Source organism: Pleurodeles waltl, chromosome 3_1 (assembly GCF_031143425.1).
Source record: "Pleurodeles waltl isolate 20211129_DDA chromosome 3_1, aPleWal1.hap1.20221129, whole genome shotgun sequence".
In the NCBI taxonomy this organism is placed as follows: domain Eukaryota; kingdom Metazoa; phylum Chordata; class Amphibia; order Caudata; family Salamandridae; genus Pleurodeles; species Pleurodeles waltl.
In genome coordinates, this window is record NC_090440.1 from 1,348,591,067 (window position 1) to 1,348,610,713 (window position 19,647).

General features: G+C 46.9%; 1 protein-coding gene across 6 annotated transcripts in view; it reads left to right on the top strand.

The window, feature by feature from the left end:
• ABCG4 (ATP binding cassette subfamily G member 4) overlaps nt 1–19,647 on the top strand; it is a 156,135-nt gene that overhangs the window by 33,941 nt on the left and 102,547 nt on the right. For 2 of the 6 annotated variants that reach the window (XM_069224828.1, XM_069224829.1), the window contains exon 3: nt 2,558–2,656. The exons of the other annotated variants lie outside the window; for them this stretch is intronic. In XM_069224828.1, coding sequence (XP_069080929.1) covers nt 2,558–2,656 — 99 coding nt within the window. The remainder of the gene's footprint in view (nt 1–2,557; nt 2,657–19,647) is intronic. 6 annotated transcript variants of the gene reach the window in all.

Here is a 19,647-nt window from a genome sequence, read left to right on the forward strand (position 1 = left end):
GGAGTCACACCACTCGCTTCCGCTGAAATATTAGGAACATACATCATCTGATCCCACACAGAGAAACGATAGGCAGAGCCCTCACCATTCAGAGATTTAGAAAAATAAGAAACCAAACTTTTCCATAAAAAACAGGGACCCAGGCTTCACCTCTAACAATAACAACAATTACATATGGGATAGAACCTGCCTTTTCACTGTGAAATGAGAGAAACACTGCTTACCCCAGACCAAGAAATCTTGAGCAGGCCACCGAGAAGTCAAGAACAGGCAGCTTAGCTCATAGATATATATTGAGGTCTGCCTTGCCTCACCTCAGCAGATACCAGTATAAGACAGCCCTTCCACTTTTAATAGAAACATAGAACAGATTGAGAAACCAGGAACCGGCCTCTCTCCTATTAGGGACTTAGTGGAGATTCACCTCTCACTTGTTACAGACAAAGCAAGGAGAGATTGGTCACCTTGCATCGGCCAAGTAGGTAGTTAAGTACAGAACATTATGAATCTGCTACTATATACAGGGATGCATGCACACATACGGAATCTACCACAGAAGGGTTGAATGTTTTTTTTTTTTTTTGCATCAATATAATCTCACAAGAAATACTTTCGGTGGATAAAACATATAAAAACAGGTTTTTAAAAGAACATATCGAGATGAAAAGAGCTCACAAATCCTTGGAGTGCCGTATTAGGAAATGTATGGGGTCTTGTAGCAGTATCTGATCTGGCAGATAAATCGTGTGAGAACTGACTATGGCTCTCATTAAAACCCTGGCGGACGGCAGTATTCTGGAGAAAGGTTCTGTCAACAGGCTGGCGGTACCTCTCCCCAAAATATGACAGTGGTGGTTTGGCTAGGCCAAACCGCCAATGTACTACTCTGTCCGCCACAGTGGTAACAGCCGCCAGGCAGGAGACTTCCGTCTCCGGCCAGACAGCTGTCACTGTCCCACCCGCAGGATTATGACTCCACCTACTGCCATGGTTTTCGTGGCCTTCTTTCCGCCACGAAAACCATGGCGGTAGGCACTATCAGTCTCAGGGAATTCCTTCCCTAACACTTATAGGGGGCTCCCCCGCCACCTCCCCCTCCGCAGAGCCCTCCCTCACCTTCCCCCTCCCGCTCCCACCCCCCACGACATACACGCACATTCACGCACCAACATACACACGCATACACACACTCATACCCACATTCACCCACTCATGCATACATACATTCACACACACATCCCCACACACTGACATACATACAAGCACCCACACATTTACACAACACAACATACACGCACACTCACACCCATTCATGCACACACGCATTCCACACGCCACACACCTGCATGCACACACAAACATACACCCACACCCCCACACAACACCCCCCACGCTCCTCCCCTGTCGGAGCACCCGACTTACCTGCTTGGAGGGGGTCCTCCGGCAGGAGCCGGGATGTGGCGCTGCTGCCAGCAGCAGTGTCCGCCAGCAGAACACTGCCAGGCTGTATCATGGGTCATGATACGGTCTGCGGCAGTCTACTGGGGTGGCGCTGATGCTGGCAGCAGCGCCACCGTAGCGCCGTCCGCCGCCATGACTGTAGCCAGAATTCTGCCATCCTTCTGGTGGAAATCCAGCTTTGGTCATAATATGGCAGACGGTAGGTAGCCGCGGCGACGGTGTTTTGGCGCCCGTCGCCGCAGCGGTAGGCGGTCATTACCGCCCATGACATAATGAGGGCCTATGTGTTCTAAACTGTCTTTGAATGACTGCAGGAACAAATCTGCTTAATTCTTTGAAAGGTGTACCCTTGCAGTAATGTTAACTTTGGAGCAGATGAGGGAAAGTATATGCAAAATACTGGCTTTCTTTATTTTGTACCGATGTTTAATTACAGACACTAATCCCATGAGTTAGTTTGCGAGCTTGACTGTGAGCATGTCCAACCTCTGGCTCTTGTTACTTTGCAGTGGGAATGGGTTTTCTGAGAAAGGCATATAAGCAGGAGCGGCTCGCAGCAAGCAGAAGGGGTGGGGCGGGAGGGAAATTAAAATAAAATAATTTTAAAAAACACTTACCTTAACGCCGCATGCCGCTGTGCTCCTCCGTCTCCTCGCTGCCGGCACAGGCTCCCAGCCTGACCTGCGGCCAATATTGACGCCGCTCAGAGCAGCGTCAGGATTGGCTGGGAGCGCCCAGCCAGGGCGCTCCAAGGCAGACTGGGAGCCTGTGGAGGTTCTCTCCAGCTCGGCATCTCTCTGCTTTACAGATGGGAAAAGTTGCTTCTGTCTCAACTAACCCTACCTTCTTTCTTTTAAATTCAGCCTGGTTCAAGGCTCTTTCTGTATTGTTCTTTTCTCTTCTATAAAGCTCGTTCACTTAGGTGATACTTTATATATGTAAGAAAGGTGCGTGTGCAGCTCTGTCTCTGTGCTTTGGCCTAACACTTTGTACAATGGCCTCTGTACTTCTGGACCACATTTCTTTGAGTGTGCCATTGTCACAATACCTGTGACTTCTCCAATGAAATCAGGCACTGACTTCTCACCTCTCACAGATACATCGGGGACAGACATCTCAGCTCCAACAGAGACATCAGAGAGAGAGCTCTTATCTCCAACAGCGAAAGCGATGACATGTTGTGCACCTCCCACAGGTAAACGGATCCTGAGCTCTGCGCTTCTCTTCTGCTCAAATCTGTCTCTGTGATTTCAAACTCTATTCACTTGTGATCGTTGTGTTCATGTTCTTCCAAACTGAAAGTGGTGGGCGCTCACCCCTGGACCCACATGAAGTGCTGAAACTCCACTGAAAGGCCTCTATCCTGACTATCTTTCCTAACATTGCCTCCTCTGGTTGGCTTCTGTCCTGGATTGAGCTTCTTGGATGGTCAGTTTCTTGACTCGAACTCACTGTACTGGTTTCCATTTCCACATGTGATGGTACAGATGCTAAGAAAGTAAAGCCCAGAAGTGTTGGCACTTTAGACTTTTAACCTCTCTTTTACACAATTTACCACAATAATTTCTCTAACACTGTCAATCAATCATCATTAGCATTGCTTCCGGTGGGGAATTTTACATACAATGTGAGTCAATCTAGAAGAATGGGACAAGATGTTGGGCCTATGTTCCAAGTGTCTCCCCCTCCCCCCAAAGGTTACACCATGTCTTCATTCTTTCATATGTTTGTTGTTCATGCATTGGCTCTTCTCTAACTGCAAAGCATCATCTTCCTTTCTTGTGCACCTAGCTGGGTACTGATGGAGCCAGTAGTCTGCATGTTGCTTGTCTTATCGTCCAGGGCTCTCACTCAGAGCTTTTGTGGGTCCCACCCATTTATGCACCTCGAAAGCACCAGGGGCCGAAACTCTGACTGATGGTTCCAAGCTCGGAGAGTAAGTCCACTCAGTTCCCTGAGCTGTCCGCAAGGGTTTGCTCTGCCTTCTTTTCTGTCCACCTTTTCACACTCTCTTGATGGCTCTTCTTCGGCTGTGCTTTCTTATCCTGCATCTTTATGTCATTTACGTGTTTCATATATAGATGGTTTGTTTACTGTGTTCCATGTGGCTTTTCCAAGAGGCCTGATCTATTCTTTCCTCTTATTAACATCTCTGGCTCCCTTGGTGAACTTTCTCCACCAGTGCCACACGGTCCTTGACTTTCATACCTATTGTGTTTGTCTTCTAGGACTGGGCGCTAAGTGATTGAGGCCTGTTTATGTACTGGTTTCAACATAACTAAAGTTACAAAAATGCAGTATATGGAATGCAGTGTAGCTCCTGCTACTTTGCAAAAGTCTGTTTGCCACTTTCCAGTTACCTACTGCTTTATTCAAGTGCTAAAATAGGTGAGAATTTTGCCTTGAGTGACTTAATTTCTATAATGTACTCTAGCGCATACAAGATTGGAAGAAGACCTTTATCAACAATAGGAAACAAACCTTTCACATTGTAATATATTTCAAACATGATGGAAAGGATTATTCATTCGTAGTCATGAAGATGTTTTATTCCGCTGTTAATGTCAATTCATGTTTATATCGTGATGACCTCTGAGGAGCTGCTGTTTGTTTCAAGAAGTCAAAAGAATCTTGAACACTTTGCTCATCTTTTGAAAGTTCATCTTCCACAATTCTAAAGTACTTCTAGTGAGAAGTGTACATTAGAAATACCGATATTCATTGTTGTTGTTCAGATGTTTCTCGTGCTCACCGTAGACCGATGGCTTGAAGTCTGAATGAACTGACGCTAATCTCTAAGAAAATGGTTTTAAACTATTGCTGCGGATTGATAAATAAAAGGGTACCTTTTATTACAAGAAGTGTATGCAACGGGTGTTTTTTCTGCTTTAAATAACTTAGTACTTTATACAGTTTATTTCAGCCGGAGCCCTGCGAAGGACAGTGTAATAAAATGGTGCCCCTGTGCTTAATTGCAGGTGTAAGTTGCATATTGTTAGTAAACAACATTTTTAGCAGGCCATATTTGTAACTAGTGGTGTCCCCGAGGTCTCCACTTTATTGGCCCAAACCCCTTACACCCGCTGTCCAAACCAGGTCCCTGTAGCTGGTCAGTCCCCTCACTCTGTTTATGCCTGGGCTCCCAGCTTCACACAGTCCAAAAGCCCCAGGCTCATCACACACTGTGCATCATGTCACCTTGCACTACCTCCCTACGTGCTGTAAATTCATTTAATTTCCAAATCCTCACACGTCTTCTTGTGGGCACCAAATTCCTCTGGCTTTTTGTACACAAGTTAACCTGACGGCCTGTGCACAGATCAATCAATCAGAATTTATAAAGCGCAGCTAATCCCCTGACTGGGTATCCAGGCGTTTGCAGATTGCGAGCTCACCACATTGTCCATGGGCACTAAGCTCCTCGCTTTGTCAGTCTATGGACCCAAAGCACCTTTCAAGATGGTCCCTCTCTCTCTCTATGAACTCCTACTCTACAGTCGGTCCATGCTCTACAAGCCCCTCGCGTTGTCTGCAAATACTGTAGATTCCCTTCACTAGTTGTACACGAGCTTTAGTTCTTCACGCTGTCTGTGTCTTCACCCTGCCCAGGTAGGAATCAACTCAGACACTGGGAAGAGATAGTGACTAATCAGTATGTGTAATAAACTTGGACTAGTGACTTCATCACTCTGAGCAGTAAGTGCAGGTCGTTGACATCAGCCTGAGTTTTTAAAGACCTATCAGCATCATCACCCTACCCCTGGAAAGGTCTTTGAGGTGACTGAGACATGACAGCATTTTGTAAAAGGGGGTTAGGACACCATCTGAAATTCCAAGAAGCAGGTAATAACTATGACTAGCTGTGGTTGTGGCTGTGAGGGAGGGTTTCAGGAGGGCAGTGGTGCTGCTAGGAGGTGGCTGAGGGAAACATCCTGCTCCCAAAACGTAGACCAATTGAAAGTCTGCCAAAGCTAGAGGTCGAATTGGGCGGGTTCAACTGAGAACAACATTTCCAAGTGTTTTTAATTTTATCAAAAATTGTTATAGTACAGTTTGTCAAAAAAACAACTTGCAGCATAGTTAATGTCTACCTTGTGTTTCTTTAGATTTAAAGGGAAGTAGGGTTTTCCCGTGGTGTGCTTCGAGAAATGAGACAAGCAGATAAAGAAATGAGCCTTCTGCCTGAAAAAATGTAAACGTATGCAATTGGTTAACCAGCAAATCTAAAGGCTGCTTGGAAGTCAGTGTAGGCTATCATTGATTTAATCATTTGACCTATCATGGTGACAAAGGGTTATTGTTTTTGAGAGGTACTGTAAAGCTATTACCTGGCATGTATTCTGTAACTGGAAAACCATAACAAGGTTATGCCATAGGTACGCTCTGATTGATTATTACTAACATTATAACCTTTTAAAACACTGAGAGCACTTGATCTTTTTGCTAATTTTGCACCAGCTTTAATTGTAAGTAGAACCCTTTTTAAACTAATGACTTACATAATCACAGTGCTTTCTGTCGCAGGCTGGTAGCTCAAAGGACAATAAATGTATGCCATTTATTGTTCCACAGTGCACCAACTAGGATTCGAAACACTTACCCTCCGATCACAAACAACGATGTCTAAAGTGATCACAGTAACCGGCTAAGCTTTCCGGTCAGAACAATTCACTTCCCATAGCATAGTTTAACTTACATTTGTTTTTCATTTAAGTTATATGCGTTAAGTTATATTTTATACGTAGTTACCTGCAGGTGAAAGGACAGCAATATAGTTCCAGATTAATTTGTTGTTTTTAGCTATGATTTTTGCACTCCCCCACTGTGCTCAGCATCACAGTTCCCATACTTTTTATGCACTTCTATTGCTAGGGCTAGTTACACATAATTAACGAACCCCCTTAAATTGCCTCTTTTCACATCTGAGGAGCCTCTCAAAAAGAACAGGTACCACAAAGTTAGTGCCACACAGCTCCTCATTCTTCACATTTCATTGTGGGTCCACTGACGTTGAAATGCTAGCCTCACTTCACTAAAATGAGGCGAACTTGACGGTTATTTACAGAGCTGCTGTTGAAAAATTGTCATTTTCACCAAAAATACGTGTAAAATGCTGCAACCGCACTCCGGGGGACGAGGGTGGGGGATCTTGAGAGATATGATGTTGATTTGAACCCTGCTCCTCCTCGGGACTTCCTTCCTCCTTGATGTGGGACAGGCGCAGTCTGGCCTAGAGGTTTCCTTAGCACATCTTCTTGAGGAGAGACGCGTGTAGTGATTCTATTTTGCATGAAACCAACACTATACAGTCATGCCCCAGACAGTTCCTGTTATTTGTTGGTGAGGGGTAGCTGATGGGGAGTGCTGTGGGTTATTCGAGTTTAACTGTGTCAGTCCAGCAGTTTCAACTCCAGGAAGTGGTTATTGGTGGAAAGGGTAAAAAAAATGACAATGTTCGAAATGCAACTCTACAAATAAGCCCTTAACTTCTCATTTCAATGAAGTGAGACCAGGAGATTGCAATAAAACTTTAAAAATTGGGGAGGGACATCCTAAGGACTTTGTGGGCTCTTGGTCAAACGTATTTTGGGGGGCCCTGTTTAAAGCAACTTTAAATGTATGATCCAGTTTCAGCTCTTTCATTCCCTTTTTGGCCAAATCACTGACAGTGCCCGGGCACACTGGTTCTAATTCTAAATGTGTTTGCATCTAATATTCAAGGACAGTGGTGTGTGTTTTCAATATTGTAACACAGCAGCAGCTCATTAACATTACTGCAAATGGTCTCTGTGTCACGCTCCCATTTTACATACCAGAGATCCTGTTTTGATCTATGTGAACTTGAACTTTTCTTTTATGGATGTTGCATGAAACACAAACACATTTCTCTGCACAGTGTATTTTATAAACCCTCACACATTGCTCACATTACAATAAATGAAAGGGAAACTGTATTTAAAACATTCTGTTGAAGAATTATTCAAGGTCATTAGGGCATGACTCTGCAGAACATAGCTTGCTCTATCGCCCTTCCTGACCCCTCACCCCCCAAAAAAGCTGGGGCCCTGGGCTAGAGCCCACTCTGCCTATGCTTTACAATGTCTCTGCCTGTGTAACATTAAATCTGGGATGATTGTCGTTTTTACAGGCTTGTCACCTGTGAAAGAGGAGCTCTTTAAAAGGAATGTTATGATGACTCGCCTGTTAAAGTACAGGCTGATGATGTCACCGACCGACACTTGCTGCTCAGACTGACAATGTCACCACTCCATTGTTACACATACTGATTAATCACTACGTGCACAAAAAGTAACTTGATAGAGGCACATGGACAGTAAGTGTAGGGTGTTTGGGCCATAAATTTGGAGAGCTTGGGAATGTTTTTAACTACTAATATGGGCGAGGAAGTAGGGTTGAATTGGCCTATAGGCAGTGCTTAATTTGTGAAAAAATAAGTGTCGGCCCTTCTCAGGAGGCCACTATCAGCGCTGCCCCTGTCAGCGCTTGCTGCCAATGACACTACCATCCAACTACTAAGCATCACAACTGCTCGAATGGGGAAATGACAAATCAAACTATGCCAGGCCCCATAAATTATAAGAATGGCTTGGGGGCAAATATTAGTCATTTTTTAGGTATATTGAATTAATAAACAACTATTCTTGTGATCGCCTCTTAATTAGATAATGCTACCATGTGGCAAACTTTCAGAAGTGCCAGTGTTGAAAATTAAGTGCTGGTGCCGAGCACTAGAAACCACTGGCTCAAATTAAGCATTGCATATAGGGCAATCAGGCAGTGCCCAAGAGACCTGTCTGACAAGTCAGGTTGCGGCCTGGCTTTTTCTTTGTTTGTGGGGCTGCTTTATGGTCTTGGGGGGCAGTTTTTATTGTTGATTTTCCTGACATTACCACAAACATTGCTTGCAGCAAGAAAAAATGCATGCAGTCCATCACACCCTGAAAAAACACCTAGGCAAAATGTCTTCACAAGTTTAAAACTTACCCAATTTGCAAACCACTCCCACTTTTTTAGCTAACTCATTCACTAATGGGGGGGGACACTTTTATTTGAATGCCCGGGCCTAATTTCTGTCCCAGGCCAACCCTGTGAGAATCATACAGAATCTCAGAGGGTCATAGCCCTGATGTGAAAACGGTTTGTAGTCTGCAGGTAACAGCTTCCAGTTCCAACAGAAGTGCTTGGGTAGCTTGTTAGAAACGCTTTGTAAAAAAACGTCGTTTGAAATGGACTGCCTGTTTACAGACACACAAATAAAATACTTTTCCCTAGCATGATGCACCCTGCATAACTTTGCACCACTAACACCTCTTGTGTTTTATATGTATGGTGGATTGTGCCCTGTGTTTTTCCCACCTCTTTCCATCTAGTGGTAGTGTGAAAATGCTCTGTACCCTACAATAAATGCAAATTCCGTGAAGATAATTCAGAGGTCAAGCATGTGATGCAGGTGTTGCAGTGCCTGTTCGCACACACAGTTTAAGCCTGTGTTTCCATTCACAGTAAAGATCGCTCATTGGTTTGGTGTTTGACGTGCAGAGACACGGGAGACAGGTTCACAAACATAATGGTGGGGCCCGGGTCACAAGAACAAATTTGAATATAAACTGGAACGCATTGCAGGTGGGAGGGAGCATGTCAGACTTATCCACTTGTGATATGTGTGGAGTTTGATTAATTTTAAAAGTGGACTATGGCACTAATTTAATTGCCAGTTCTCTACTGCTGCCTGCTGTGCACACATTGCCCCCTCTGCCAACACCCTGCCATCTGTTTACTGGAGCTTCTTCTGGTTCACTGCCCTTTCTGCTCCCTGCTCCTTCAGCTCACACACTTCTGCAGTCTGCACCATGCTACCGCTGAACACTCGGCACTTTGTTGCGATGGCATGGTGCACAACACACAGTACAAGGACGTAACTAGATGTCCATTGATTGCACGTTTTAAAAAAGCATATGTTGTACAGATTCCAGCAGTTGCTATCATGAGGAAACCTCTGCTGGCGCTTTTGTTCCAGAGCCAACCTTTGGTGCGCTTTCACGTGCCTCGCCAGCACTTGTGTGACATGGTGATCGTGTGCTGCAGGTGTGCTACGGTGAGCTTCGCCAATCCCTCTTACTCAGTGCTTAATTTGTAAATAAAAACGTGCTGGTGCCCAAAACCCTCCTTTTAAACACCCGACTGCTGCAATTAAATGAGCGAGCTCGGAATACTGAGGCAGCGTAATTCTGAAACCATCTCGGACTTCTTTAATCCATTTACAGCCACTCCCTGCCCCTTAAACTCACTCTTGCAATTTTCTGCTTTCTCCGTTTGTGAAGGTTTTTCGTTTTTCTCTTCCTCCGTCTTTCCCCTATGTGTCTTTTGCTCGTAGCAAATTCTTGAGGCAGAAGAATAAGCGCCGGCCAGCAAAAATAAGTCCCGGTGCTCAGCACCGGAAACAACAAGCACAAATTAAGCACTGCCCTTACTCCTCTTAAAAAAACACAGTCCCTCCGCTAAAAATATTCAGTGCCCCACAGAAGTAGGTGCTGGCGTGCAGAGATCTGTGGGTTTAGTCACACTTTTCAGCTCAACCTTTCGTCCTTTAAAAAGAGGTGAAACGAGTACCACAGCATCAGATGCTGCTACTTACAGCGCTTTGAAACTACGAGATTTTGCAAAGAGCTCTGTATTGTACACATATACTGTGATACGCTCGTGAGTTATCGTCAGCTGTGATACACACTATAATCATTAACCTAAGACGTTATAATCCTTGTTCGTCGCGTTATCGACGTATCATTATATTGTCTTGATGCACAGAGGACCCTCCATGTCAGTTTCTGTACATGGCCTTCCATAAAACTCTAAATAAAATGTATGTTTTAATATGGCGCTATGAGTAAGTATACCTAATAATAAAGACCCTTTATTTGGCTGTTGTTTAGCGCTGTATACCGTGTGTCAACAGGCATGTTGGTAGCGCTGGAGTGGCAGACCCTTATTTCCAGGAGCTGTCTGGCGTATCCCACTTTCTTCCTCGCTATCATGATTTCTGTGTCATACCTTGTTTTGGTTCAGTCACGACACGGCTTTCCTCACCTGTCCCTCTAACCTCGAATCACTAGTACTGCTCGTGATTCATCTATCGGGTTCCATATTCAGCTATTGGGGGGCTTCAGTGTGCTCTAAGGCGCTGTACTAGTGACAGTCTACCAGCACTATCACACGTGAGTGAGGGAAGGGGGCGGGGACGCGGGCGGCCGCGGCGTTCGCGAAGGGCGCGCGTTTTGCGCAGTGCCGGGGTTACTTGCAGTCATCGGACGCCAGTAACCCGGCGCAGCCGCAGTCCGAGGCTACGTCAGCGTCAGCTGTAGGGAAGGCGCTGCGGCGAGCAGGGAGGGGGCGAGGCAGAGGGGAAGTGCAGGTTATTAATTAGCTTTAAAGTCTTTGTAGCCTACGGTGCCCGTCACCCGAGCAGTTGGGATCCAACTCCCCCACTAGGGGGCAAACGTGTTATGTTATGCTTCTTGGTATTAGTATATCATTTTTCTGTCATTTGTATGACCTTTTAAATTCAATACCGTCTTAATAACAATAGTTAGCAAAAATAATATTTTTCAAAAAACGTAATACATTTATATATCAAACTACATAGCCTGATCGACTCTATTCCATCTACAGCAGTGGTTCCCAACCTGTGGGCCGGGGATTCCAATAAAGATTCAGTGGGGGTCCCCGGGCTCCAGTATTGATAAAATGGGGGTCCACAGAAGGCAAAAGGTTGGGAACCACTGTGTTTCTGTTGTCCAGATCATTTAATGGTCCTCGTGTTTATCAACTTTACAAGGTGTTGAGGCTGTTCTGATCTGCCAAAATGAGGCCATTGACCACACAAGTCTCTACAATGGATCTGGTAATTATTTTCATTGCTTTTACTCGGATAAAAAACGTGGTTTACAAGTTACATGCAGGTAATTTTTTTTGAGCGCCTGTTGCATAAATCTTTGTTTTGATGCAGGATAGATTTTAGTCTCAGCATGACCGCTCTAATGCACCTGCATCAGAAAACCATAAGTAAACGCAGGCTACAAGTACTAGGGGCCTCATTTACAAGGCCCTAGCGGCACACTGCACTGTCGAAGCGTCATTTTTTTTATGCTCCGATGGCGCAGTGTGCCAGCCCATATTTACAAGGCTACATAAAGGCAGCTTGCGTGGCTTTTCATCGCTTTGCAAATATGGACCCCTTTCACGCATAACACAGTGTAAAAGGGGCATTCTAAGAGTGTTGCTTGGGTTGTTCCCATGCAACACCCATGGAACCAGAAGGAATCTACAACATTCCCTGATTTACAAGTCTAGGAATGCATCATATTCCTACGCCACCTCAAGGGTGGCGTAATAGTGGCGCAACGTGGAGAAATATCTTTATTTCTACCCGTTTTTCCCTCGTTCTATGTGTGCTACATGGTGCAACACCTCTTGTTTTTGTTTTTGTGCTGGAAGGTGTCCTTTCAAGCACAAAAACAATCATCTCCACAATGCAGGAACCCTTGCATCATGATGCAAGGGTGCCGGCGTTGGAGCACGGCAGCAATTTGTGCACCAGCGCAGGGGAAGAGGACAGAAATGAGCCGTATCTTGTAGAGATGGCACATTTCTGCCCTTTCCCAGTAGTGCATTGCAGCGAAGCAAGGCACTTGCTGCACTGCCCTGCGCCATGGGCCTTGTAAATGAGGCCCTAAGTCTATCAAGAGGTGAGGTGGTTAATGCAGGGATGCCACGGATGGGTGTGTGTGTGTGTAACTAGCAACTCAAAAGTTCTGATCCCATTTGAACAGGTCAGTGGCAGAGACGTTTTAATGTGTGTGGCCCCCACTTTCCACGAGCCTCCCTTGTTAAGAACTTTATCTCTATCTCACCTCTATTACTATATCTCTGTGAATCTTTCTATCGGCCTACCGATAATTATGACTCTGTCTTCTTCTTGCCTAGAGTCCTCTTAAGGTTTTTTTGGGCCTCTGGAAAGACATCGTTCATCTGTTTTTGTGTGACTCCGATCTCTGAAAGTTTGCCCGGCATCATGGTGGGGTGAATTAGTAGAAAATGGGTCATTTCCAAATTAAGGTGTGAGATCATCCGATTTCGGATCTGTCCCTTGATTGCATCAATGGCTTCAGTGCCCAAAGATGAGTGCCTCTCAGCTACAGTGCAGCTGCCGCTATTCAGCCCTTTCAGTTAATGTGCATGCTGCAAAGGTTGTGTGAGATGCATATTATACATTTTAATACCATTAAAAAACCACAGTGGTAATGCACCAGATGCAGAGAGCTGCATATAATCTGCTGTTACCGATTCTTGTCCCAGTAAAACAGCTCAGAAGATTAATGCTGAGATGTATATATACCCTTTACGTCCCAAGAGACAATCTCAGTAATGCTATTGAGCGGGTTAATGTGTCAGTTGCGAAAACCTATTTAACTTGCAAAACTCAAGCTGAAGTTCTGGTAAGGTAGTACTGTGGGGTTATGTACCTCTTGTGGGCGTGTTTATTGTAGGGTGACCAGGTGTTCTGGATTTGCCGGGGCAGTCCTGCATTTTCGGCAGCCATCCTGGCAGATTTCAGCAAATTAGGCATATGTCTTGGTTTGTAGAGGGGATCCACTGAAAATAGTAAGCAACACTTTTGTAGGTGTTCCAAAGCAAGGCTAGTTAACAGTTGTTAGAAGTAAGCAGTTTAATTAACGGGTATGATGCCGTTTTTAAAAAAGTACATTTTATTTATTTTCTTAGCGCCTGTTCTGCATTTCGATGTTGATTAGAGCTGTCATTCTGCGATGCTCCATTGATGTAGAAATGTAGTCCTTCTATTTTTGCAAAATGTCCCACTTGTTGGTGCTCAAGATGAGGTCACGCAAGTTTAATGTGCTTTTTAGAAACGTCAATATCTGCAAGATAACACAGAGGGTAAAAGCACATACAGCAGAGTTCTGCAAGTTGAAGGTGACAGATTTTAATCCCAGTAAGATAGCTCAGAGAGTTATTGTACAATATATTTTTTTCTTTCCTGCTGCCGTATTTATGTTTTTAATCACATAGCTCTTGAAAATATGTTAAGGTGGACATTGTGCCCTGACTGTTTTGTATTTGGTTGTAGGGCATGAGGAAATGGTCCTCAGAGGGTGTTGGCATGGCCATGCCTAGTTCATAAGGATTTTATTTCTCAGAGTTTCTGAAACTGACTTAAACACCCCTATGTTTTAAAGACCCGTGACTAGCAGTGGATGGCTCTTCAGCCCAAATGCATACTACTAAATAGACCTTTTAGCTCCATTACCACTTCAAAACAGGGGAAGCTGCAGAAGTTGGAAGGAGGAGCGTCCACTAGCCAAACAGCAGAGTAGTCTCTTCTCTGCATGATGGTGTGATGGAGATAAAAGGTGGTGTGGGCTAAGACTGAGGTGAACCAAATAATACTTGTTGGCTGAGGTGGAAAGATGCTGGGATGTCTGTACATTTAGGGGTCATGTATGAAGCTTGAACTTGACACTGGCGCTAGCCCTTATCCAGCCACTTTGCCTCAGGGAACCAGCCAACTGCCATCAGCGATACCCAAGCATCCTTCTTAAATGCCCCCCCCATGTCTGCACTATCATCCTAAAAACACACAAGAGAGTACGGGGTTCGCAGGTTGATACGGAGCTTAAAACAAGGAAGATTTTCCTTGTGGCTCTAAGACCTAATTAGGAAAGTAGATAGTAGTGGATACTGAGGAGAGTTAAGAGTCAGGGATAGGGGGGTTTGGGGGGGTTCCTTTACGGACTAGGTGGTCCCACACACTATATAGTGTCATGCTTCATCATATGACCACCTAGCCCCACCCAGGTAGGACAGGGCCACCTGGGCGGACTCAACCTCACTGTTAAAGGAACAGGAGGGAGTGCGTAAATTATCACTATTCTGGAAAGATGTGAGATCCAGCTAAACTAGGGTATACTTAAAAACACCTAAACAGTCACCTGTGTGAAAGTACACTTTTAATAGTGGTGACTGCTGGTGTGGTGAAAAACAAAATTGGGACACCTCTGTGAGAGCAAGGACTCACAGGGTCGCCTATCTAAGAGTCAATGGCCAACATGCTTCTGCCCTTTCTGCTGAGCCAAGGAAGGTCTTGGGCATTCGTCAGGGCCTAGGATCCCTAAGCCTCATATAATATGAGGAAACAACTGCTCCATACAATGGGAGAGTGAGTGGACAAGGTGCAATGAAGGTAAGGGGCTTACCTTGAGCAAGGTAATACCTTGTGGAGGCCCTAAACCTGAAGGCTACACGGCCCCAGGAATCCAGGAGGAGGAGGGTCCCCTTATTGCCACACAAACTCCAAAGCGGGCGCTCCCTGTGCGCTTACTCCGTCCCCTTGCTGGACTGCTTGTGGAGCACTATCATCCTACCATGATGGCTGGAGATTCCACTGACGGAATCATTTCTCCCCATTCTCTTCCATTCAAATGGAAGTAATTGCTGCTGTTTATACCTCTCAGGTTCCTATTATGTAGGATAAACTACCCCCACATGTGCTAAATTGAATAATGCAACTCACCAATAGTTTGCTTGTCAATACTAGGCCAAAGACTGATACCTTGGGTGATCCCTGTCTCCCTGTTGTCTGCTGGGGCAACGGGTATTTTGATGTCAGAACATGCATATAGTAAGTTATTACATTTGAGTTCTGAAATCAGATTTGTAGGAAAGTACCCTTTCTTGGCATGGTTGCTCCCATTTTCTGCCTGTTGTCAGTGTGTTTGACTGTGTTCACTGGGATCCTGCAACTCACGACCCCAGTGATTATGTTCTCTCCCTTGTAACTTGGCATACTGGTGCCCCATGTAAGTCCCTAGTATACAGTACCCAGGTACCCATGGCATTGGGGTACCAGGGGATCCCCCTAGGCTGCAGCATGTATTATGCTACCCCTGGGGAGCCCATGCAAAGTGTTCTGCAGGCCTGCCATTACAGCCTGCATGAAAAGGTGCATACACCCTTTTTCACTACAGGTCATTGCACCAGGTGACTGAAAGTCACCCCTATGGCAGGCCCTCCTAGCCCAGAGGGCAGGGTGCAAGTACCTGTGTGTGAGGTCACCCCTGCACTAGCAGAGGTGCCCCCACCAACTCCAGTTCCATCTTCATGGACATAATTGTAACTGCAAACCTAGGCATGTATCAAATATGTCAGAATCATACCCCAATACTGTTGCCACTATTGGATTCCATGCACTCTGGGGGCTCCTTAGAGGACCTCCAGCCTTGCTCCTAGCAGCCTTCTGGGGTTTTCCGGGCAGCCCAAACTGCTGCCACCCCTCAGACAGGTTTCTGCCCTCCTGCTGCTTGAACAGCTCAAGCCCTGGAGGGCAGAACAAAGGATTTCCTTTGGAGAGGGGATATCACCCTCTTCCCTTGAAATAGGTGTTACATAGCTTGAGAGGAGAAGCCTCTGCAAGCCACTGGTATGCATTGAAGAGCACATTTGGTGCCCTCCATGCATAAACCAGTCTACACCAGTTCAGGGAGCTCCAGTACCTGCTCTATCCAATACCACCCCACGACGGTGCCCAGAGCTCCTCCAAAGGGTCCCTGTGTTCTGCCATCTTGAATCCAAGGTTGGCTGGGACATCTGGGAGCATCTGAGTGGCCAATTCAGGCAGGTGACATCAGAACCCCCTCCTGATAGGTGGTCACTTGGCTAGGTGACCACTTTCCCTTTCAGGGCTATTTAGGGTCTCTCTTTTGGGTGGGTCCTCAGATTCGTCTTGCAAGATTCCAGCAGGACTCCTCTGCAACCTCTACTTCAACTTCTAGCCACTAGAACTGCGACTGGACTGTCCAGGAACCGACAATCTGCATCCATGAAAAAGACTGCTTGCAGCATTGTTTCCACAGCTCCTTCCAGCTTCTGCAACATTCTGCAACATTGCCCCAGCTGTGCATCCTCTCAGGGCAGCAAGTCTTCAGTCTGCACGAGAAAGAAGAATGAATCTCCCTTGGAGTGAAGGAGTCACTCCCCTGCATCTGCAGGCACCACCTGCAACGACCACTTGCTGCGTTGATCTCCTCTGATCCTGAGCTGCATGGATCCTGCATCACAGATGATGGTCCGTAGTAGTCCTCTTGTTCCTGTCTGCCAGCTATCTAATTTTGGTGGAGGTAAGCCGTTGCCTTCCCACGCAGGACAGTACCCCCATACACCAAGGCTCTTGCAGCTGCCAGAGCTTGTTTGCATCTCCTCCGAGGGATTTCAGGCTTCATGTAGCCCCACCCCCCACCACTCCTTCCTGTGATGCAAAGCCCTCTGCGTGACCTCCTGCAGCGAGGGACCCTTCTCCAGTAGTGTTGCATGGGCTCCTCTGCGACTCCTGCTTCCTCATCCAGTGGGTCTCCTGTGAGGGCTGCCTATTCTTCTTTGGACTCCCTGCCTTGCTAAGGGTCCCCTTAGGACTCCCCCCATGGCTTGAGTCCTCCTGGACCTTGGTGCAGCTCCACTTTTGCTTCACCGCGACGTCTACCTTTGCCAAGGCTTGTTGGTGGCTTTTCCTCGCCACTGACCAACTGCAATCATCCATCCAGCATGGGACGTCGACTGCATCCTCCAGGAACTCTTCACCTGCTCCAGGGCTGCATTCCTGACAGTCTTCGTCCTACCATCGACCAAGTCCTGCATCCACAGCTGGTTGGGTAGTAGCTCCTACTCCTCCTGAACTCTTCTGTGCCTTCTGGACTTGGTCCCCTTCTTCCACAGGTCTACCTCTTCCGGAATCCACCGCTGGTTTCTTGCAGTCTTGTCTGGGTATTGCATTTTTTTCATTTCCTTCCTTTTGGGTGGTTTGAGGAAAATCTAGTAATTTACTTCTTTCCTCTTGCTCACTAGGGGGCACTGTGGTACTTACCTCTAAGTTTTCCTACGATCCCCAGCTCCTCTCTACACACTCCACTTACCTAGGTGGGGGTCCTATGTTCGCATTCCCTTTTTTTAGTATATGGTTTGGGATCCCCTAGAGTCATTATTGTCTATTTGCATTTGCCATGTATTCTATCACTTTCTATGCCTATTGCTGAATACTAGTGTATATATTTAGTGCGTTACCTCCTATTGGATGATTGCCTCTCTAGTACTTTTTGGTATAATTTCACTAAAATAAAGTACCTTTATTTTTGTAAAACTGTGTGTTTTCTTTCATGTGTGTAAGTGCTGTGTGACTACAGTGGTATTGCATGAGCTTTGCATGTCTCTCCTAGATAAGCCTTGGCTGCTCATCCACAGCTACCTCTAGAGAGCCTGGCTTCTAGACACTGCCTGCACTACACTAATAGGGGTTACCTGGACCTGGTATAAGGTATAAGTACCTTAGTTACCCACCACACACAAGGCATCTTCCTACAAGATTCTTTTTAAAAACTTACTCTGTGAGATAGAAGTTATCTTGTACAAATACTTTTGGCTATCACACTGTGGGAATGTGTAGTTAAGACTCCACAGAGCAAAGCATTCCACGTAACTGACAGTAATCTAGTCCTGCCAGCTGCTCCGAGTGCCTGACCGGGTGGCAGCCGCCTCTTTTTGTATTGACACCTCAAAACCGGCTTTCAATCTCGGAACTGGCCACGTGTGGGAGAATATTTGCAACCGGGCTGTGGTATAAGAGCTACGGTACCTAGTTTAGATAGTGCACTCTCCTCAGAATTTGCTTGTGCATGGGAAAAATTCAAAGAAGACAACCATATCTGCGTATGGACATCAGCCTCTATGCAAAGGCCCATTCTGAGCCTTTGTTTGAGATCTAGCGTCTTCGAGGGATCACTGCGCTTACTCGCTCTCTGGGGAGACTCATTCAAATTCAGGGATATGGGCTGTGTGTGGTATTCTTGTACAGTAGTGCAGTGGGTGAAAGTGAGGAAGGGCTATTGATAGTAGGCTGGTAAGAGGGCTGGCCGGAGAAGAGAACTATGGGGGTCATTCTGACCTTGGCGGTCTTTTCGCAAGACCGCCGAGTTACCGCCGCGGTGAAGACCGCCGACCGCGGCGGTATGCCGCTGTGCGCATTCCGACCGCTGGGAGCGTTCCGCCGGAAAACCGCCAGCAGCCACACTGGCGGTCGGCGGGAAAGTGGAGACTGGTCAACCTCCACCGCCACGCCAGCAGAACACCGCCCACAGAATTACGACCCACATATCTGTGTGGCGGTCTTCTGTTGGCGGTCTTCTGTTGGCGGTCACCTCCCCATGGCTCCTGTCGCCTCCCGGAGGACCAACGCACAAGGTAAGTTGATCGTCCGTGAGGGGAGGGGGTGGGGGGTGTTGTGTGATGTGTGCGTGCATGGGGGTGTGCGTGTGAGTGTGTAGAGGGGGTGTGTGAGTGCGTGCATGCGGGCGGGGGGTGCTGCTGTGCCTATGGGCAATGTGTGTAGTTCGGCGGGTGCGCATGTCGGCATGTATGTGTGCGGGTATGTGTCCCCGTTGTGTATGTGTGTGTGTGTGTAGGGGGTGTGTATATGTGCATGTTTGGGGTGTGTGCATGTCGGGGTGCGTGTATGTGCATGTCGGGGTGGGGGTGGGGAGGGGGTTCGTACCACCTCTGGGGCGTGGCAGGGGGGTGGAGGGTGTGGGGGGAGGACTCGGGGGGCAGTGGGGGGTGGGGGAGACCCCTATCAGTGCCAGGGAAGGAATTCCCTGGCCCCGATAGTGCCTACCGCCATGGTTCGCATGGCGGTTCCCGACCGCCAGAAACCGCGGTGGTAAGCAGGGTCATGATACCGTTGGCGGTCTTGGGTCGACCGCCGGGCCGGAGTGCGCAGACTCCAGCCCGTCGGTCATGACCGCCGTGGCGGTCGGAGTGGGGAAGTGGCGGTCGATCGCGGCGGTGACCGCCGCGGTCAGAATGCCATTTTTTGGACCGCCGGTCTGTTCGCGGTCCGACCGCCGCCTCTCCGCCGACCGCCAAGGTCAGAATGAGGGCCTATGTCTGTGAGATGCAGTGGGGTGGTGTGGGGCCGGGGTGTGGCATACCTCTGTCTCTTATATTTTAATGCCTACATGCCAAACTTATGACAACCTTGGTGCAAATCTGCCCCTACCAACCTGGCTTTCTGAGATCTTTTGTAACAGTTTAAAGCCCTCTTGTGGCCAT